The sequence below is a fragment of the Macrobrachium nipponense genome, chromosome 19 (genome assembly GCF_015104395.2).
Source record: "Macrobrachium nipponense isolate FS-2020 chromosome 19, ASM1510439v2, whole genome shotgun sequence".
NCBI lineage: Eukaryota > Metazoa > Arthropoda > Malacostraca > Decapoda > Palaemonidae > Macrobrachium > Macrobrachium nipponense.
The window spans coordinates 55,265,884-55,285,559 of NC_061088.1; the positions used below are offsets into that span (position 1 = coordinate 55,265,884).

A 19,676-nucleotide genomic window follows, 5' to 3' on the forward strand; every position below is an offset into this window, starting at 1 on the left:
CCGTTTTGCTCACAGCCCGATTTTTATACAATTATATATGATTTTTTTTTCGCAATGTCATATATTCCAATATTTATATATGATAATGATATTTTTTTTCATTTTTTATGGTTGCATACTAAACTTCAGGCAATGACAAAAAAAGGAGCCAAAAATGAACTCTTAATCTTGAAAACTATGCGTGTTGTGATTTTTTAAAAAAAAACTTTCTTTTCACTTCAGCGCTCACTCCCGAAGCCCGCCAGCATACAGGAGACGATTTCTGAAATATCGCTTAGGCGTTTAAGGGTTAATTGCATTCAACAAGTCACAAAAATTATTTAGTACTAACCTTGACTTTGAGGATTTTGGTTTCGTTGGTGGGGGATCACTTTTTGATTTCCTACGATCTTTCTCTTTGTCTTCTTTCTCTTCTTTACTGTCTTTTTTATCTTCTTTACTGTCTTTTTTACTCTTACTGCTGCTGCTTTTCTTCTTTTCTTTCTCATCCTTGCTCTTGTCTTTTTTACTGGGACCCTGTAATATTGAACTTTGCGTACAGTAATTTATATTACTTAATCCAATGTACTTTTACTTCAAGAACAGAAAATAAAGAGGAAAACAAACTCTGATAGACAGAAATATTCAGTTTCCTACTTACATAAAATAACAGACTTTCATATGCTTTACATAGAAATACACTACCTACTAATTTACAAAACACATTTTCTTTCTCTTTTTCATACTCTTCAGGCTTGATAACTCTTAGGAGATAAAACCTTTAATCAATATGATAAATACAGCAGAAATTAAACACCCAGTATCAAAAAGTTTCTTTCATGATCACAGAGAATAAAAAGTATGGATAGTAATGGGAAATTCATCTTTTCTCATTAAATAAAAATTTTCATAGTAAAATAACTTACCTGTTAAAGATAGTTATACCTGGGTGCTGACAGGCAAGCCAGCATTTACAAAAGATCACATGGCTGACCTGTATGACTGTCTAGTTCACATGTTCTCCACCAGGTATGTCTTGAATATTTTAGCTTTTGTCAGAAATCTCCTCGACAGTCCACTTAGTTGTGGGAGGTTGAGCAGGGTCTGCTTTAACAGCAGGGAAGTATCCAATAATAAATTACTTTTATGAAAATTCCTATTATTTGGGATTAATCTTTCCTACTGTTAAAGACAGCCAATTCCCACACTGAGAAGAGGATGGTGAGTAGTGCAGCTAGACAAAATCTGCTCAGCCATGCGAACTAAATGTTTCTTGCATGAAACCCACAACATCCTCACCTGATCTGGAATCCTGTCAGAAAACGGACTCCATTCAGGGAGCAAAGCTCTCACATGTAATTAGCAAAGAGCAGCCTCGTGAAGAACCTGCTTCAATACAACCAGAATGAAATACAAGTCGCATAATAGGACCACTGTGCTTTGGTCTGAAAGCCAACAAAATGACAGTCATAAAAAATAGATCAGTCATATAAAAATAGATACCTTAATGATACATAAAATGGTATGCTCCTATACCAGATGTGTACCTCCAAGCTCAATGCAAAATCAAACCTCAGATTAAAAAAAAAAATAAAAAAAAGGAGCCTAAATGATTGCACTTTCTTCAATCCAGGAAGACTCTACCCACTACCAGTAGCAGACTAAGGGCTTTACTGTTTTTAGATGCAATTTCTGAGTACTTAAGGTGGGGTGGGGGTGTGGACAATGACCAAATTGCACTTCTACCGCACCTCATTAATCACAACCTAAAACTGACAAATTTGTTATACTAGACCTAAATGAAGTAGCAACCCCTCTTATTTTATGAATGTTTACCTTCAATAAAAGTAAAAGGTCAGGAACTCGTATCTCATGTGCTAGCCAAATCAAGTAAGTCATTGACAACATTGTGTTCTTTGACAGGGGTTTTCTAGGTTTACTAACACCAAAAAAACAAAGGATTTACACCACCCCTTTCAGGCTTTAACCTATTCAAATAAATCTTAATTGCTGTAACAGGACAATCACTTCCCAACCAAAGAGGTTAAATTTAGAATTCTTACAATTCTCGATAATAAATTAACCTCGACATCATTCTTAGCTCTGAATAAGGCAAAAAAGATGAAATAGCATCCCATCTACAAAAGCCTTCCTTTTTGGAGTAGTAATAAACTTATCTCTTTTAATTGCCACTACAGTAGTACTAACAATAATTGTATCATAGTAAATACTTCAAGGGAACTGATTTTATAGGCTCAATAGGATTTGCAGATAAAAATTTTAGAACTATATCTACTATCTAGAAAGATTGATGTTGGGTTCTAGGGGTTTCAATCTCAACCTATCATCAGACAGATCCAATTGTACACGACACAATCCCCAGGGAACCATAGATCTATACATGTACTGTACTAAAAAATCACACACCAAAAGACTTTTACTATATTTAAGTAAGCGGAAAAACTTTCTGATGTACAGTAGACCCCCATATTCGTGGGGGATGCGTACCAGACCCACCCCGCAAATAGTTAAAATCTGCGAATACTTAGAACCACTCTAAAAACAATTATAACTGACTATCTTAAAAGTTCAAATACCAATTGTATAGGTGCCTTAAATTGTTATCCTATTACTGTATTATTTTTTTTTATTTATACTTTTATCAATATTATTTCAAAGTCATCTTAAACATTTTACCATAAAAAATATATACATGCAGCCAATATCACAGAGAGAGAGAGAGAGAGAGAGAGAGAGACCACTGAATGGGCACCATCATATATCTGACCATCAAGATTGAAATCATTTATAAATAATTTTGGAGAGAGAGAGAGAGAGAGAGAGAGAGAGAGAGAGAGAGAGAGAGAGAGAGAGAGAGAGAGAGAGAGAGAGATAAATCGTGCAAATGATATACAAGCATCAAATTTGGCACAAGTGTCCTCCAAGGTATACTAATCAAATCTGCCCAATTGGCCACTTGAAAATCCACGATGGTGGCCATTTTCAAGATGGCCGCCAAAATAACCACCCGAAGTAGATGTTTTGCTTAGAAGTATTTGTAGTTGTCTGATTTGCGTGATCTAAGTGTGGATTCCTATGTTTTGAAGCCTGATGAACTATTTTTTCCTGTTTAAAAAGCACTCTGAGACATATTTCTCCAGATGACCACCAAGATGTTTGTCTTTCTTTACATAAGTTTTGTCCCGGCTAGTACTTTTTCAAAGTTATGCATACCATGCTGCTGTTTCTCGATCTGCTACTGCTCACATCTGCAGCTGCAGAATAATGTGCAGGAAGCTCTGCCTGAAAGCACTTGCATCTTCCTTTGCAAACATTTCTTACAAGAGCACTTTGTCAATTCTTGACAGCTTGCTGCAATCGGTGGTAGTGTTGTCCAATGTATCTGCCATGCTTTCCCTTTCTGTGGCCACCCCCATTCAGCTGGACTGGTCATGTGTGGATTACAGTGGGTTGCCTGGCCCCAGATGACCCCAGCCTGGTAGGCTGCACACTTTGTGTGTTCCCTGAGGGCTGCCTGTGTTGGTTGAATTGAGTTGTATGGCCTCTGCTTGCAGGCAAACAGATCTAGTCTTGCTTCATCCACACCAGTGGCTGCACTTGATCTGTCGTGCACGAGGACAACAAATCTTTCCAGCCTCTGCATGTCATGATCACGAATCAAATGTTCAATGCCGGCTGAGATTGATGAATGTTTCAGTAATATCATCAAATACATTCCAAGTCTGCCATGCAGATTTTTTCGCTTTCCCAGGGAAGGCAGACACAATGTCACATCCAGTGAATGCGTGAAAGTAGGGGATCCCTCTTGCTTTCTCAAACCCAATTGCAGAAACTACCTCATGGACTAGAATCCATCGCATATCGGCTCCTTGGCCAAAGGCAACCCACATTTCCTGAGGACCTAGTTTGTGAAAGGATGGCAGAACAGATATTGCTATGACTAGCACATCTGTGTCATTAGCCTTGATGATTATTATAGACTTGCTGCCATCAGTCGTTGCACCATAGCGTGAACAAATATTCGACTGTCAGCTTCTTCGTGACAACATGGGGACACAGCATCCAGAGATTTCACTGTGTTGCTAATGGCATCCTCTCCTTTTGTGACAATGACTGTGCTTGTCGTTTATGCTTCACACATCTTTTTGGCCAGGAAGTGAAATAGTTCAGTCTTGTTGCTGGGGTCACGAAGGAAGCTTTGCCAGTTTCTTGGTGTCTTGCTTGTTCCTGTCGCTCTTCTTCTGATTCCTTTCCCCCTTTTTGGCCTCGTCTCTGATTTCAGACTTGATTTCTTGTATACATCAAAGACTGTCAACCTGCTTGTACCGAGCACCATAGGATTCCACCTTTGGGATGATGTCTTCTTTGGCATAGTCATTAAATGTCTTTGGAGTACATGGAGGTGAGGCATTGATAAGTGCTGAGCCATCAATGATGAGTGTATATCCCTTTGGTTCTCCCACTGGGACATTCACTTGCGCTTTAAGAATTTCAACCATCTGTTACTTCTGACACGTATGAAGCTTGCCGCTGTCACTGCGAGATGCAGGGTATGACTGATTCTCTTGTTTGAAGAATTCTTGCAAGTCACACTGTCTGTTCTGGCTTGAAATGAACAGTTTCGAGAATAACTGACAGTCATCTTTTAGGACTTTCTCCTTAGAAATTCCCTCAGCCTGTTCTTGTTTGAAGAATGAAACAGGGTTCTTCTTGATAGAATATAGAAAATACTTTCAGCTTCATCCTCTAGCCCTTTCATAAATGATAGGAGCTCTTTGCCTTGTCAGTGATGTGTAGCTACCATTTCAGCTAGATTTGGGTCTGCAATGTTCTTTGTACCTAACACCATCAGGTCTGCTGATTCTTTGGAATGGGTTACCCATCTCCTGCATCACTGCAGAGAGAGATTTCACCTTTTCAAAGAAAGAAGTGCTGACGGGTCTTCTGTCAACCCAATTGCTCCTCTGTCATTTTTGATCACTACATTATTGTGCTTGGGCGCTTGATCAATCACCATGCCAGCGAATTCTCTTCTTGACTTGTGGATGACGAAGTTACCATTGTGAAACTCCTTGGCCAGGTATGATGATGTTGTTCGAGTGACATCATATCTCAAAGGTGAATGGTGATCCACCGGGCATAGTTAACATTGTTATTTGCAAAGAAGTAAGGCACCAGTTCTGAAAGTGCTTCACAGTACAAGTTGAGGTCTCCTTCTCTGAATGAGCGGATGATGGTGAATATCGTGAGTTCCATGTCCAGCACCAGACTCAAGACTCCAGAATTGGAACTGCAGACTCCCTTACTTCCGTTTTTCACACCAATCCTCAAAGGTTATTTCTGATGTGCTAGACTCTTCAGAGCAGAAATCATGATATGCCTTCTTCATCAGTTTGTATAAGCTGCATGCTGTAATCTGGTGTGCTTGTCTTGCCTTTGCGACACTGGATGCAGACAGGTAAGACTCTGATGTACCAGATGAGGCCACCCCTGCTTCCACAATGGCACTGGTCCACCCACTGTCTCGTAGTAATGTTCCTATCAATCTCAGTGAAGCCATTTCTATGCTAAGGGCTCCGAACATGACAACAAACTTGTCTTCTCCATATTCTTACCACTTCCACTGTATTTGTTTCGCCAGAGCATACAATGGTTGGTCAGCAACAATTACAGGTGTCTGCTGAGGGTTCAATAAAGCCACTGTATCATGGACCTTCTCCATGGCATGCTTGATAGTTGCAGCAGTGTGTGCCTGGTCTCGCCACATAGGCATCGTTGCCGATATGCTCACTTCAAATGGACGGCTCCTTTTCTGTGTTGCATGATATGCTGACCATGTGATGCTGACTGCATCAGCCACATTCTCAGTGAGAAAGACTTCCTCCAACCAAGAATATTCTTCTTTCAAATGTGACCTGAGTGACTCTGGTGCTGATAAGGATTGGCTTGCAACTATATGCTGGTCGAATATTGGTGTATGTTTCTGGAAGCTCTGGAACTTTTTTAACCTTCACTTTTTACTCTATATCTAGTTTGAGTGTCTCACGTTCATCACCAGGATTTCCTGTATTTGGATGCTGGAAAATGGACACACTTGTACTGTGTAAAGATGTTTCAGCTGTGGTTGCAGTCGGATTATGATCTATGTTATCAACTGCTCCAGTTGTGAACAAATTCTTTCTCAAGACTGGAGGACAGATTACTCCATCTTCAACATACTGTGCAATAACTGCTTCTCCTAACTGTGCTGAGATTTGTAGGACTCGGTCATATGATATGCTGAGCCCATTCTCATGGAGCCTTTCAATTGTTTGTCTCTTCCTCGTCTTGGCAAACACAAACAGGCCCATGTAGACTGCAAAATGTGGCTCCCAGTCCTTGGAATGCCTGTGGACATCCGTTCCTTCCTTGTATTTGGCGAAGCCATTGTACTGTAGAAGTTGTGATGTAGCAAAGTTTGATTTTGACGTTCCATGATGGAGTTGGGACTTGATGTCTGCACCATGTTTGATCATGCATACAAAGTAAAGCAGTGATGGTGGCACAGCCTGTTTTAAGTCTTTGTCAAGAAAATAGCTGCTGAAATTTGACTTCTGACAGAGCATGTCTTGTCTTATTATCCCAGCTGCTTTTGCTAGAAGGATTGCTTCACCATAACATAGCGATCAGCTTGCAGCTGTGGAATGTGCAAAAGCAGCTGATCCTTGAGTCGAGTAGGATGAACATCAGACGAGTCAACACCAAGCTGCTCCAGCCTCTGCTTGTAAAGCTTGGTCAAATCAGCAAGCTTGAAAATCAGTGGCCTCTCACTGGCATTTTTCATCTCGCAGATGTAGGTGACTGGTTCAGAGAAAGCAATTGGATATGCATCCTTCCAGTGTTCCTGTGCGTTTTCTTGCTCCTGCACCTTTAAGTAGGCCCGTTCTCAGTTATACAGTGCCACCAAACAGCCAGGGTGATATTTCAATTCTTGGGCTACAACATCTCCTGTACTTAGTTTGGCGAGAAGTTTTGTATCACTGAGTGTTTTGGCACATTCATTTATTCTCCTGTTCATTTGCATTGCCACTGCTTCTCCAAGCTCCCCTCCCTCAGTTTTGCAGAAGAAGCATTCTTTTGTTTAATTAAGTTTCTTGGGGCTTTCGTGGAATCTTACTTCTACTGTCCTTATCGCTACTACCTACATGACTTGCTCTTTTTTCAGCTCGGCGTAACTTTGTGTTGTTGAACGGAAGCCTGCAACTCTCATGATATTGTGCCTTATTTTTTCTCAATGTTTCCTCTATCCCAGAACCTTCGTCAAGTCTTGCAGGGTCTAGCTTGATTGGTAGCACATTGAATGAGTAAAACAGATAAATATTCTTTGCCAGGTTTGTATATCCATCATCCCCTCTTCTGGCAGGATTGGCCTGGGGAGATTTTAGATCTTTCTTAACCTCCTGACATAGGCAACACTTGGTCCAGTCTGTTTTCCATGATCGTCCAATAGAGTTCGCATCCATTATTACAATGACGTTCAGGGTCGAGGGTTTATCCATTTCCCACCCTGTACATGTAATAGTATAATAGGCCTCTTATGTCCTGCAATATATCCTGTATGGGATACAACTAGGTTCTTGCACTGTGCCATACACCTAATCCGATCGTTCATCCAGTGTCATAAGTCCTGTGCGATCTGTAAATCACCTAGAAAACTAAAACCCTGTTATCCTCAGTTTGGCTCTCCCGCGCTGACACGTTCTGTCCATTCAGGTGCGGCTGCCTAACTGATTTGGGGTTGATTAGGCAGCATTTGGGATACTAGTAGGTTGTTGCAGTATGATGCCAACAAAAATTTCCTATTTAGCTGACACTGAACCCCATGCTGAGTTTCACAGCAGTGATGTCACCAATGTGCCTTGGGAGTGACCAAAAATCACTCCTTTAACCATGTCATAAACTAGGAAATATACATCAGCAGGCTTAAAAACATAGGAATCCACACTCAGATCATGCAATTCGGATAACTACAAATATTTCTAAACAAAACATCAACTTTGGGTGGTTATTTTGGTGGCCATCTTGAAAAATGGCCGCATTTTTGGATTTTCAATTGGCCAATCAGGCAGATTTGATTAGTATCCCTTGGAGAACAATTGTGCCAAATTTGATGCCTATATCATCATTTGCACGATTCCGCTAAAATTACTCTGATCTGCCCCACTAAGCGAGAGAGAGAGAGAGAGAGAGAGAGAGAGAGAGAAGAGAGAGAATAACTCCTTGTGATATATCAAAAGATTGAAATGAACCTCTATGGGCAACACTTCTTCCCCTCACCAATGCTAGTACATATATCAAACTGTCATTTACTCCCCTACCCTTCCTCCAAACTTAGAAGGAAAGAGACTTTTAGAATTTGTCAAAAATTAATTCCTCCACTAATGGGTAGACAAACCTACTAGAGGAAACTACATACTAGACATTGTCCTATCAACAGAAGATAACCTAGTGTCTGACCTTTCAGACACTATTTACCGGTATTACTATTTACCGAAACAACCAAAACGACCAAAAACACCGAAATGGCCCATGAAACAACCAAAACGACCTAGTTATGTTTGTTTTATGATTGCAAACTTGTTTAATTACTGTGTATTAACAGATAAAACATAATTTTTGTCTGGCCAAAATATTTAGTTTTATTGCCCACCTAATTATCAACTCATCAGATAAGAGGTGGGACAGGAACATGTCATAATCTTCAAATTTGGCATTACCATGGAGGAACATTGGACCAAAGAAGATTGGATATTCTCTACAGCTGGATATTCATACACTGTTGTTGTGACAAAAAGTTCTCCAAGATTAAGGTTCTGTACCGAGCACACTCCTAGAGGGTTCACAGCAAAAACGTTTGATGTCTGCAATTTGTTGTTGGGTGTACATTATGACAGAAGGAATTTTATTTTTCCCATGTATCACTCGCTGTACAAAGGCATGTGAGAGCACTAAATTATCTATTTGCTGAATATGATTATCTATTTGTTGAATATGATCAGCTAAGTTATTAGAATGACCAGGCCACTCTCTCTTTTTCATTCAGTACTTCATATTGCGTATTTGTTGCATGTTAGTTGGAGCACTGAGAGGGCTGTTTTCCAGGATAAGTTTGGTATATACTGAACGTGGCTGGTCTGCTTTAACTGCTTCTCCAATGTGTTCTAAGATAGTCCCTGGAGTTCGCATGTACTTAACACCACAGTCCTTTGAATTCCCATGTGCTGGCCGACTGGATGTAGGAAAAGTTCCTAAATATTCAACAACAATAAAGGGCTGAATTACCGAGTTCGGATTCAGACCCTGCATTATTCATTTATTTATTTATTTATCAAAAGATTTGGGCAGGACAAAAAATGTTTTATCTGTTAATACACAGTAATTAAACAAGTTTACAATTATAAAAGAAACATATCTAGGGGCGTTTCTGTTGTTTCGTGGGCCATTTCAGTCGTTTCGGTTGTTTCAGTAAATAGTGAGACCCGTGCAAATCTAGGGAAAAATGACCACAAAATGATTAAATTTCACATTATTAAGCAACACAAAAAAAAAGAAATAAGATACTAAAGAGTTAAGACTACCGTTGAGTAGACCTAAGAAAACTAATGGAGTATGTTAAAAATCTAGAGCACAACCAAAACACAGACATAGACAATTACTGGGAACCCTTTCTAAAAGAATACACAGAAAAATGCTCCAGATGTATTCCATGACAGCAAATACTAACAAAAGGCAGTCCACAGCCAAAGTGGTTCAACAGAAAAATTAAAAATAAAATAAGAGAGAGAGAGACAAATTGCACAAAGCAATGAATCCACACCCCACTATGGAATAGTAATATAGTGGTTGCATTTGACGTTCTCAAGGGTCGCTTGTTAGAGAGAGAGAGAGAATGGTGTATGGATAGTTACTGAGTGAATTGCTTGTTGGCGGGCAGTTGGGTTCGTCTGCGGACTCGTTCGCGGAGCCTTGAGGGAGTCAGTGAAAGCAGTCTGTATTTGGCAGTCAGTCAAGTGAGGCAGTTTTTTTGGACAGTCAGTCTGGTCAGAGGTAGTGAGTTGCTGTTGTCTGTTTTCTGGATTGTTTTGATATTGTGTAATTGAGTCAGTTGTGCTTGTGTTCATCTGAAGGTTGTTGAGCTTGTGAGTTTCTGTTGTGTTTGATTTGTGAATTGTTATGTTTGTGAGTTGTTGTGAACTCTTGATGTTGATTGGTGTTTGTTTGTGTTATTGATTTGTTGTTTTGAGTTGTGTAGTCTCATTGATGATTGGTGTTTGTTTGTGTTAGAATTGTGGTGTTTGTTGATGTGTGAAGTCTTGGTGTCGTAGGTGTTTATGTAGTGATTTGTCCTGTTGTTTTGAGTTGTTGTATGGCTTTGGTGCTTGTTTGGTTTTTTGGTGTATGATATTCAGTGGTTGTTTGTGTCTAAACGACTGTATCTAATGGACAGCACAGCGTCTTGCCCTGAATTTCTTGGTATATGGTGAATACATGGATTTTGAGAGTTTTGTTTGTTTTCCTCACTAAACCAACTGTCCTGTTCTTTAACAGTAATGTAAAGAGGAAAGTGTGGCTGGGGGGAATATTGTTAGCCAGTATGTTTAAAGTAAACGTGGGAAATCTTGGTACTTAACTTGCTTAGCTTTGATTCCGCCACAACACCAAAAGAAGCAAGCAGGCATAAAGAACTCTATACAATGGTGACTAAATTAGTAAGAAATGCAAAGATAAATGAGGATAAGAAAGTACAGTAGGCCCCCCTATTCACGTTTTCCGGATTCGTGGACACTGATTCGTGGATTTTTCTCTGGACCATATCTACCCATTATTTGCAGTGAATTCGCCTATTCGCGGGATTTTCCGATGATAAATAATCACTAATTAGTATATTTTTGTTATCTTCATGCCTAAATACATTTTTATGATACAAAAATGATTTTCTAATTTTAAAATATTAATATTGATCAAAACTGTACTAGTAAGTTTAATAAGATTCAATGATATCACATAATAACTAATAATTCTCTCTCTCTCTCTCTCTCTCTCACTTACAGAGATGTATGCTTTTTGTATGATAAATGATTTAATAATTTTCAAATATTAATAATAATGTAAAGAGCAATCACTTCAATAAAGAAAATTAGTAAATCATTTATTTATCATACAAAAACCATACATCTCTGTAAGAGAGAGAGAGAGGAGAGAGAGGAGAGAGAGAGAGAGAGAGAGAGAGAGAGAGAGAGAGAGAGAGAGAGAGAGAGATTTAGCCTTATTTGAAAGAGTGAAATGGAAAGATTATTGTAGTAATTCTTTAAAATACTATCACGTATGATTTTTGTAATTACAGTTATATTATTATTATTATTATTATTATTATTATTATTATTATTATTATTATTATTTGAAAATATTAATAAACATCATCATGCATACTTGTACCCTAAAAATCTCTCAACTCATTAAAAAGAGAGAGTGAGAGACTCCCTCCCCTCCTGTCACATTACTTGATATATTTGACAGCTGTAGGACCTCAGCCGCCCCAGCTTGGTACCTGGAGTTCAAAAGAAAGATGTGTGAAGACTGGGATTTCCTTCATTCTTACATAATTTTTTAATTCATAAACTAAAAATCTTACTAATTCACTATAGTATTTTCTTAAATGAATTGACTGCTCTTTACATTAATATTAATATTTGAAAATTAGTAAATCATTTATTTATCATACAAAAAACATACATCTATGTAAGAGAGAGAGAGAGAGAGAGAGAGAGAGAGAATTATTATTGTTATTATGTGACATCATTTAATCTTATTAAACTTACTAATACAGTTGCTTCTCTTGATAAAGAGGTGATACAAAATGCTGAATAATTTATTGCTAGAGTACTTGGTTCATCAAAGCTCAACTGTGATGGTGTACGATTTGAACACCATCTGGCAAAGAATCTTAGCTTTTCTAAACTTTGTCCCTCATCATCAACAATGATGTCCGACATCAAGCGTGCATACCTTTTGTGTTACATGTGGATGAATGTAATGGCGAACCATTCATCATTGGACCCTCTGAAATATGGGTATAAAAAAGATGGAAATTTTCAGCCTATCATAACATCAGAACTTGTGCGACCTCCTGAATTTGTATCACCTTGCACCTGTCGGAAATGCACATGATCTGCCGTTTGTCATTGCAGAGTTGCTAAAATTCATCGTCGTCCATTTTGTATGTGCAAATGAATGAATTTTTGTTTAAATGTTGAAAAATAATGTGAAAATATTGTACAACACAACATTACTAAATAGTTTTATTTCTCATTAGTTCTTAAAAGAAAAAACAGAAACATTTATACATATATTCATAAGTACTAAAACTACAAAAAAGCATTTGCTATCAGTTTTTGAGTTCTTTTTATGCTATTATTAAACTCAGCATAGGGGAAAACATACAAAATGACATGCCACACCCTCATATTACAAGCATATTAATTTTTCAAAAAAGACATTTTCCTTGAAAAACAAAGATGGTAGACATTTCCCAAAAATGACTACTGGTCACACCATGTGACCAACTTTTTTTTTTACTCACTATTGATAGTAGAAACTGTCTAAACAAACAAAATTTCTGGCTCTCAAAACTCCAACGGAACTTCCCTAGCTGTCGCACTATAACCATCAGCACTGCGATGATATTAGACCCCATACTGGAACAGATTTCCAACTTTCTCAATCAAATCAGCAACTCATATAATATGAGATACAAAGCAAGCCACCTAACCTTATCCTTCTTCATGAAGGGCACAACTATATTTGTAGAAGAGGAGACTAATTTAACCCTCTTACGCCGATTGGACGTATTAAACGTAGAGTCAAAATGTCTCCCGTATGCCGATTGGACGTATTATATGTAGACTCAAAAAAGTTTTTTTTTAAATTCGTGGAAAAATGCTTATAGGCCTACAAGCCAAAAACTTTTGAATCACACGCCTTGGGGGATGCTGGGAGTTCACGGATCAAGGCGTTGTTTTGTTTACAATCGTTACGCAGGCGTGCAAGCGCGAATTTCTTTCTTATCGCACTAAAAAGTATCAGTGACACATCTCAAAAATTATTTCATAACTTAAACATAATTTTTGCACCGTTTTAAATTATCCGTTACATGGAATACTATATATGAATATGTGAGCAATTTCATGTAGAATACAACAAAAAAATACTCATGATTGTAGCTTTTATCAGTTTTGAAATATTTTTATATAAATAACGATAGGTGCCAAAATTTCAACCTTCGGTCAACTTTGACTCTACCGAAATGGTTGAAAAACGCAATTGTAAGCTAAATCTCTTATATTCTAGTAATATTCAATCATTTGCCTTCATTTGGCAACAAATTGGACGTCTCTAGCACAATATTTCGATTTATGGTGAATTTATGAAAAAACTTTTTCCTTACGTCCGTGCGGTAACTCTTCCGATAAATTTTTTCGTGCTATTGTTTTAATGTTTGCACCATTTTAAATTTGCCGTTACATAAAGTTTTATATATGGAAATGTGCGCAATTTCATGCACAATACATCTAAAAACAATCCATGGTTGTAGCTTTTATCAGTTTTGAAATATTTTCATATAAATAACGATAAGTGCAAAAATTTCAACCTTCGGTCAACATTGACTCTACCGAAATGGTCAAAAAACACAATTGTAAGCTAAAACTCTTATATTCTAGTAATATTCAATCATTTAACTTCATTTTACAACGAATTGGAAGTCTCTAGCACAATATTTTGATTTATGGTGAATTTATGAAAAAAAAAAAACATTTTCCTTACGTCCGCGCGGTAACTCTTCCGAAAAAAATCAGAAATTTTTTCGTGCGATTGTTGAAATGTTTGCACCATTTAAAATTAGCCGTTACATAAAGTTTTATATATGAAAATGTGCAAAATTTCATGTAGAATATAACGAAAAATGATTGAAGGTTGTAGCTTTTTTCATTTTTGAAATATTTGCATATAAATCACGATAAATAGAAAAAAAACCACGTTCGGTCAACTTTGACTCTACCAAAAAAGTCGAAAAACGCAATTGTAAGCTAAAACTCTTACAATCTAGTAATATACAGTTATTATCTTTATTTTGAAACAAATTCGAAGTGTCTAGCACAATATTTAGATTTATGGTGAATTAAAAAAAAAAACTTTCTTTCCCTCCGAGTGCCGATTCTCAGCCGCAAATCTCCGAAATGCGTATGTCGCATTCTCCTAATATTTGCTCCTTTTCATATTAGGCGTTTTATAGAGTTCCATATATAAAAATGTGCGCAAATTCATGAAGAATACAAACAAAAATATTTGAAGGTTGTAGCTTTTCTCATTTTTGCAATATTTGCATATAAAAAAATATATATAAAAATTTTGACATTCGGTCAACTTTACCTCGTCCGAAATGGTCGAAAACTGCAATTCTAAGCTAAAACTCTTACAGCATAGTAATACTCAATCATTTGTCTTCATTTTGAAACAAACTGGAAGTCTCTAGAACAATATTTAGATTTATGGTGAATTTTTTAAAAAACATTTTTTTAACATCTGCACGTTACGAATTCATGCATCATTTTGTGATAATATTTTTTCTATGTTGATTTGATCATTTTCTATGTTGTTTTGATCATTTTACAATGTGTTATATATCAAAATTATCGCAATTTAGTATACAATACAACGAAAAAAAAATAACTCGTTAGCTTTAACCGTTTTTTGCACAGCTCGATTTGAATACAATTATGTATTAATTTTTTTTGTCGCTACCATATATCGCATTATTTATATATGATCATGATATTTTTTTTTCATTTCTGATGGTTGCATACTAAACTTCAGGCAATGACAAAAAAAAGGAGCCAATCTTAATCTTGAAAACTAAGCGCGCTGTGATTTAAAAAAAAAACGATTTTTTCCGCTTCCGCGCTCACTCCAAACCTGCCTCGGCATACGGGAGACGTTTTGGTTTTTAGGGCTTAGGCGTAAGAGGGTTAATTTATACTACAGAGGGCTTTGTCAGCGTGAGTTGGTTCTAAACATATTTTTTCTCTGAAAAGGTAACACTGATAAAAAGATGAAAAAGATAAATGACAGAATTCAGAGAAAAATAGTGCACAAACAAGCACAAGTGACATAGGCTGAGGCTTAATACCAATAGGAAGGAATGTACGAGACATGAGGTCACAACCCCACTTAACAGTAATTTTATACACTCTTGGGAAGGAAGATATTTTTACTAAATATACATGAAGTTCTATAATAAACTCTGATTTGCAATGGTTTGTCCACTGTATGAATACATACATAACAATTAAATGATTCCTGCCTCCAGTAAAACCTCACTGCTTAAAACTAACAAATGAAATGCTCAATATTTTAAAGGCTAATCTATATCAGCAAAAAGAATATATGATATTGTAATGATACAATTAAGTTTGTTCATACTTACCTGGCAGATATATATATAGCTGTATTTTTCCGAATCCGACAGAAATTTAAACACTTACGACACACGCAGTGGGAGTCAGGTGGTTAGTACCCATTCCCGCCGCTGGGAGGCGAGTATCAGGAACCATTCCCATTTTCTATTCATAATTTTTATTTCCACTGTCTCCTGAGGGGAGGTGGGTGGGTACTTGATTATATATATCTGCCAGGTAAGTATGAACAAACTTAATTGTATCATTACAATATCATTTTGTTCATGAAACTTACCTGTCAGATATATATATATAGCTGAATCCCACCTTTGGTGGTGGGAGTAGAAAGAATAGAAGATTTTAGGAAACATATATATGCAGATAATTGATATCTTGGTTCCTTACCTGTTAGCATAGCTGACTTCGTGGTTACTGCCACGTAAGTCTGCTTGTGCTACTAGAGTTGCCAGCGAGGTAGAGACCTATAAAGCTGGTGCACTCCAGATGATCTGTCAACAGGGGCGAGACCACGACGTGACTAGACCATTGACCATACAATGAGGCAACGAAGTAAAACAAAACCACCTGGCGTAGCCTACCAAAGGTATCCCACTTAGACTAAGCTAATGGAAGGGAGATCCGCCGCAGGCGGTCAACCCCACAACCATAACACAAGTTAAAAACTCCCCTAACCATTAAAGGATAGGATGAGCGCTACCTCCTGCCCCCAAAACAGTGTCTGCAGCGACGTATGGTCCGAGCGAGTAACAATTTTCGTATGTTGCTTTCACCTCCTGCAGGTAGTGTGAAGCAAACACCGAATTGCTTCGCCAATAAGTGGCGCCCAAAATATCTTTGATTGCCATATTCTTGTGAAAAGCCACCAAAGTAGCAATAGCCCTCAACTCGTGGGCTTTTTTTTTTTTATTTTAGAAGCTCCATGTCACTTTCACTACACTTTTCATGTGCTTCCTTAACCGTACTTCTTAAGAAGAACGCCAGTGCGTTCTTCGACATCGGAAGATCTGGTTTTTTCACAGAGCACCACAAGTTCTCCGAAGAGCCTCTGCATGCTCTGGTTTTCTGCAAATAAAACTTGAGAGCCCTGACAGGACACAAGACTCTCTCAGGTTCAGGTCCCACTAGCTCCGACAACCCTTTGATCTCAAACGTCCTCGGCCAAGGGTTGGAAGGGTTCTCGTTCTTTGCTAAGAACGTAGGGCTTAAGGAACAAACTGCACTATGATCCTTGAACCCAGTGTGCTTGCTTATGATTTGTATTTCGCTAACCCTCTTCGCCATCGCCAGAGCGGTTAGGAAAATGGTCTTCTTAGTAAGATTCCTAAGCGAAGCTAAATGGAGCGGTTCAAATTGACTCGACATGAGAAACTTAAGTACCACGTCTAAGTTCCACGATGGTACTTTTGGTTGGAGAACTTTCACAGTCTCAAATGATCTAATGAGATCATGAATGTCTCTGTCATTCGCTAAGTCGAGTCCTCTATGCCTGAAGACTACAGAAAGCACGCTTCTGTAGCCTTTAATCGTGGGAACGGCTAATTTCGCTTCTTTCCTAAGGTGAAGAAGGAAATCTGCTATCTGGCTCACAGAGGTTGAGGTGGAGGAAATGCCCTTCTTTCTGCACCAACTTCTAAAGACAGCCCACTTCGATTGGTAAACTGCGATTGAGGAGGGCCTCCTTGCGGTGGCAATCGCCGTTGCCACAGGTCTTGAAAAACCCCTCGCTCTGGCCAACTTCTTGATAGTCTGAACGCAGTCAGACTCAGAGCGGGGAGGTTTTTGTGGTACCTCTCGAAGTGGGGCTGTCTGAGTAGATCTTTCCTTAGGGGCAGAGTCCTTGGAAAGTCTACCAGGAAGGACATCACCTCCGTGAACCAGTCGACCGCTGGCCAGAAGGGGGCGATGAGGGTCATCCTCGCTCCCTCTGATGCAGCGAACTTCCTCATCACTTCCCCGAGGATTTTGAATGGGGGAAAAGCGTAAATATCTAGTCCCGACCAATTCCACAGTAGGGCGTCTACTGCCACTGCTCCCGGGAAGTTGCGAAAACGTCCACATGAGGACGTCCCCACAGCTTCCATAACGCCTGGCATACCTCCTGATGAAGGGTCCATTCCGTCAGCAGAAGCTGTCCTTGCCGACTGAGAAGGTCCGCTCGCACGTTTTCCACGCCTGACACGAATCTTGTCAGAATCGTGACGTTTTGCGACTTTGCCCATATTAGGATATTCTTCGCGATGGCGAACAGAGAAGGAGAGTGAGTTCCCCCCTGTTTCCAGAGGTATGCCAGGGCTGTGGTGTTGTCCGAGTTTATCTGAACCACTTTGTTGGAGACTTCCTCTTGGAAGAACCTTAGACCAAGGTAAATTGCTGAAAGTTCTTTTAGATTGATGTGCCAGGACACCTGTTCCCCTCTCCAGGTGCCTGACACTTCTCTCCCTCCTAGCGTTGCTCCCCAACCCGTGGAGGACGCGTCGGAGAACAACACTAGGTCGGGGTTCCGAAGCTTGAGCGAAAGTCCTTCCGCAAGCTTCTTTGGATCCGACCACCATTTGAGGTGCTTTTTCACTTCTTCCGTCAAACACAAGACCTCTTCTAGATCCTGTTTGCGTGACCAATTGCTTGAGAGGAAGAACTGAAGTGGTCGAAGGTGCAACCTTCCCAGAGAAACAAACTTCTCCAGTGAGGAAATGGTCCCCAGCAGACTCATCCATTCCCTCACCGAGCATGTTTCCTTCCCTAGAAAGGCTGACACTTTGTCTAGGCATTGAAGTTGTCGCCCCTGGGACGGAAAAGCCCGAAAAGCCACTGAGTCCATCTGAATCCCCAGATAGACTAGAGATTGAGAAGGAGTCAGATGCGACTTTTCGAGGTTCACCAGAAGTCCCAGGGACCTCGCTAACGACAAAGTCGTGTGAAGGTCCTTCAGACACCGGTCTTGCGATGAGGCTCGAATAAGCCAGTCGTCTAGGTAGAGGGAGATCCTTATTTCTGCAAGATGGAGCCACCTCGCAACGTTCTTCATAAGAACGGTGAACACCATCGGCGCCGTGCTGAGACCGAAGCAGAGTGCCCTGAACTGAAATACCTTCCCTTTCAGGACAAACCGCAGGTATTTTCTTGATCAGGGATGGATGGGGACGTGAAAGTATGCGTCCTGAAGGTCTAATGAGACCATCCAATCCCCCGGTCTTAAGGCTGCTAGCACGGATTGAGGTGTCTCCATCTTGAACTTCTGCTTGGTAACGAAGCGATTTAGACTGCTGACATCCAGAACGGGGCGCCACCTCCCTGACTGCTTCGGCACTAGGAACAGACGGTTGTAAAACCCTGGAGAACTCCGGTCGAAGACCTGCTCCACCGCCTGCTTCTCGATCATTTGATCTATTTTATCGTGAAGCACTTTCCGTTTTTCTCCCTGATACGAAGGAGACAAATCCTTTGGTGTCGAAGACAGCGGGGGTAACTTCAGGAAAGGAATTCTGTACCCCTTCTTGACGATGTCCAGAGACCAAGCGTCGGCACCTCTCTCTTCCCAGGCTCTCGCGAAATGTAGAAGTCTGGCTCCTACTGGTGGCTGAAGGACTTCCCTCTCACTTCTTGCTCTTAGAAGGAGCGGGGGTCTTGCCTCTGAAAGAGCCTCTTCCTCGAGGGGCTGGCTTCGAGGAAGAAGCAGATCGAAAGGGCTTCGATTTCTTCAAAGCAGAGGACCCAGAAGACGAAGTAGTTGTAGGCTTCCTAGAAGACTGCGCCAGAAGGTCTTGGGTTGTTTTCTCCTGGAGACTGGCGGCTATGTCCTTTACCATAGACTGGGAGAAGAGATGTTCTGAGAAAGGCGCGAAAAGAAGATCCGCTTTTTGCGCTGGCGAGACCGACTTTGCGGTAAAATTGCAAAAGAGTGCTCTTTTCTTAAGCAGTCCCGTGCTGAAATGAGCAGCCAATTCCTCAGAACCATCCCTGACGGCCTTGTCCATGCAAGACAATACACTGGACAGCTCCCCCAGACTGATGGAATCAGAACTCCTGGACCTGGCATCCAAAACTCCTAGGCACCAGTCAAGAAAATTAAAGACCTCTAGTGTCCTGAAGAGGCCTTTAAGGTGAAAATAAAGCTCACTATGTGTCCAAGAGACTTTGGAAGAAGACAGAAAAGATCTTCTGGCG

The 19,676-nt window shown here is 39.6% G+C and overlaps 1 protein-coding gene across 3 annotated transcripts in view; it reads right to left on the reverse strand.

Moving 5' to 3' along the window:
• LOC135217072 (TRAF3-interacting protein 1-like) overlaps positions 1–19,676 on the reverse strand; it is a 343,407-nt gene that overhangs the window by 211,563 nt on the left and 112,168 nt on the right. For all 3 annotated transcript variants that reach the window (XM_064252769.1, XM_064252754.1, XM_064252762.1), the window contains one exon: positions 332–516. In XM_064252769.1, the coding sequence (XP_064108839.1) occupies positions 332–516 (185 nt within the window). The remainder of the gene's footprint in view (positions 1–331; positions 517–19,676) is intronic.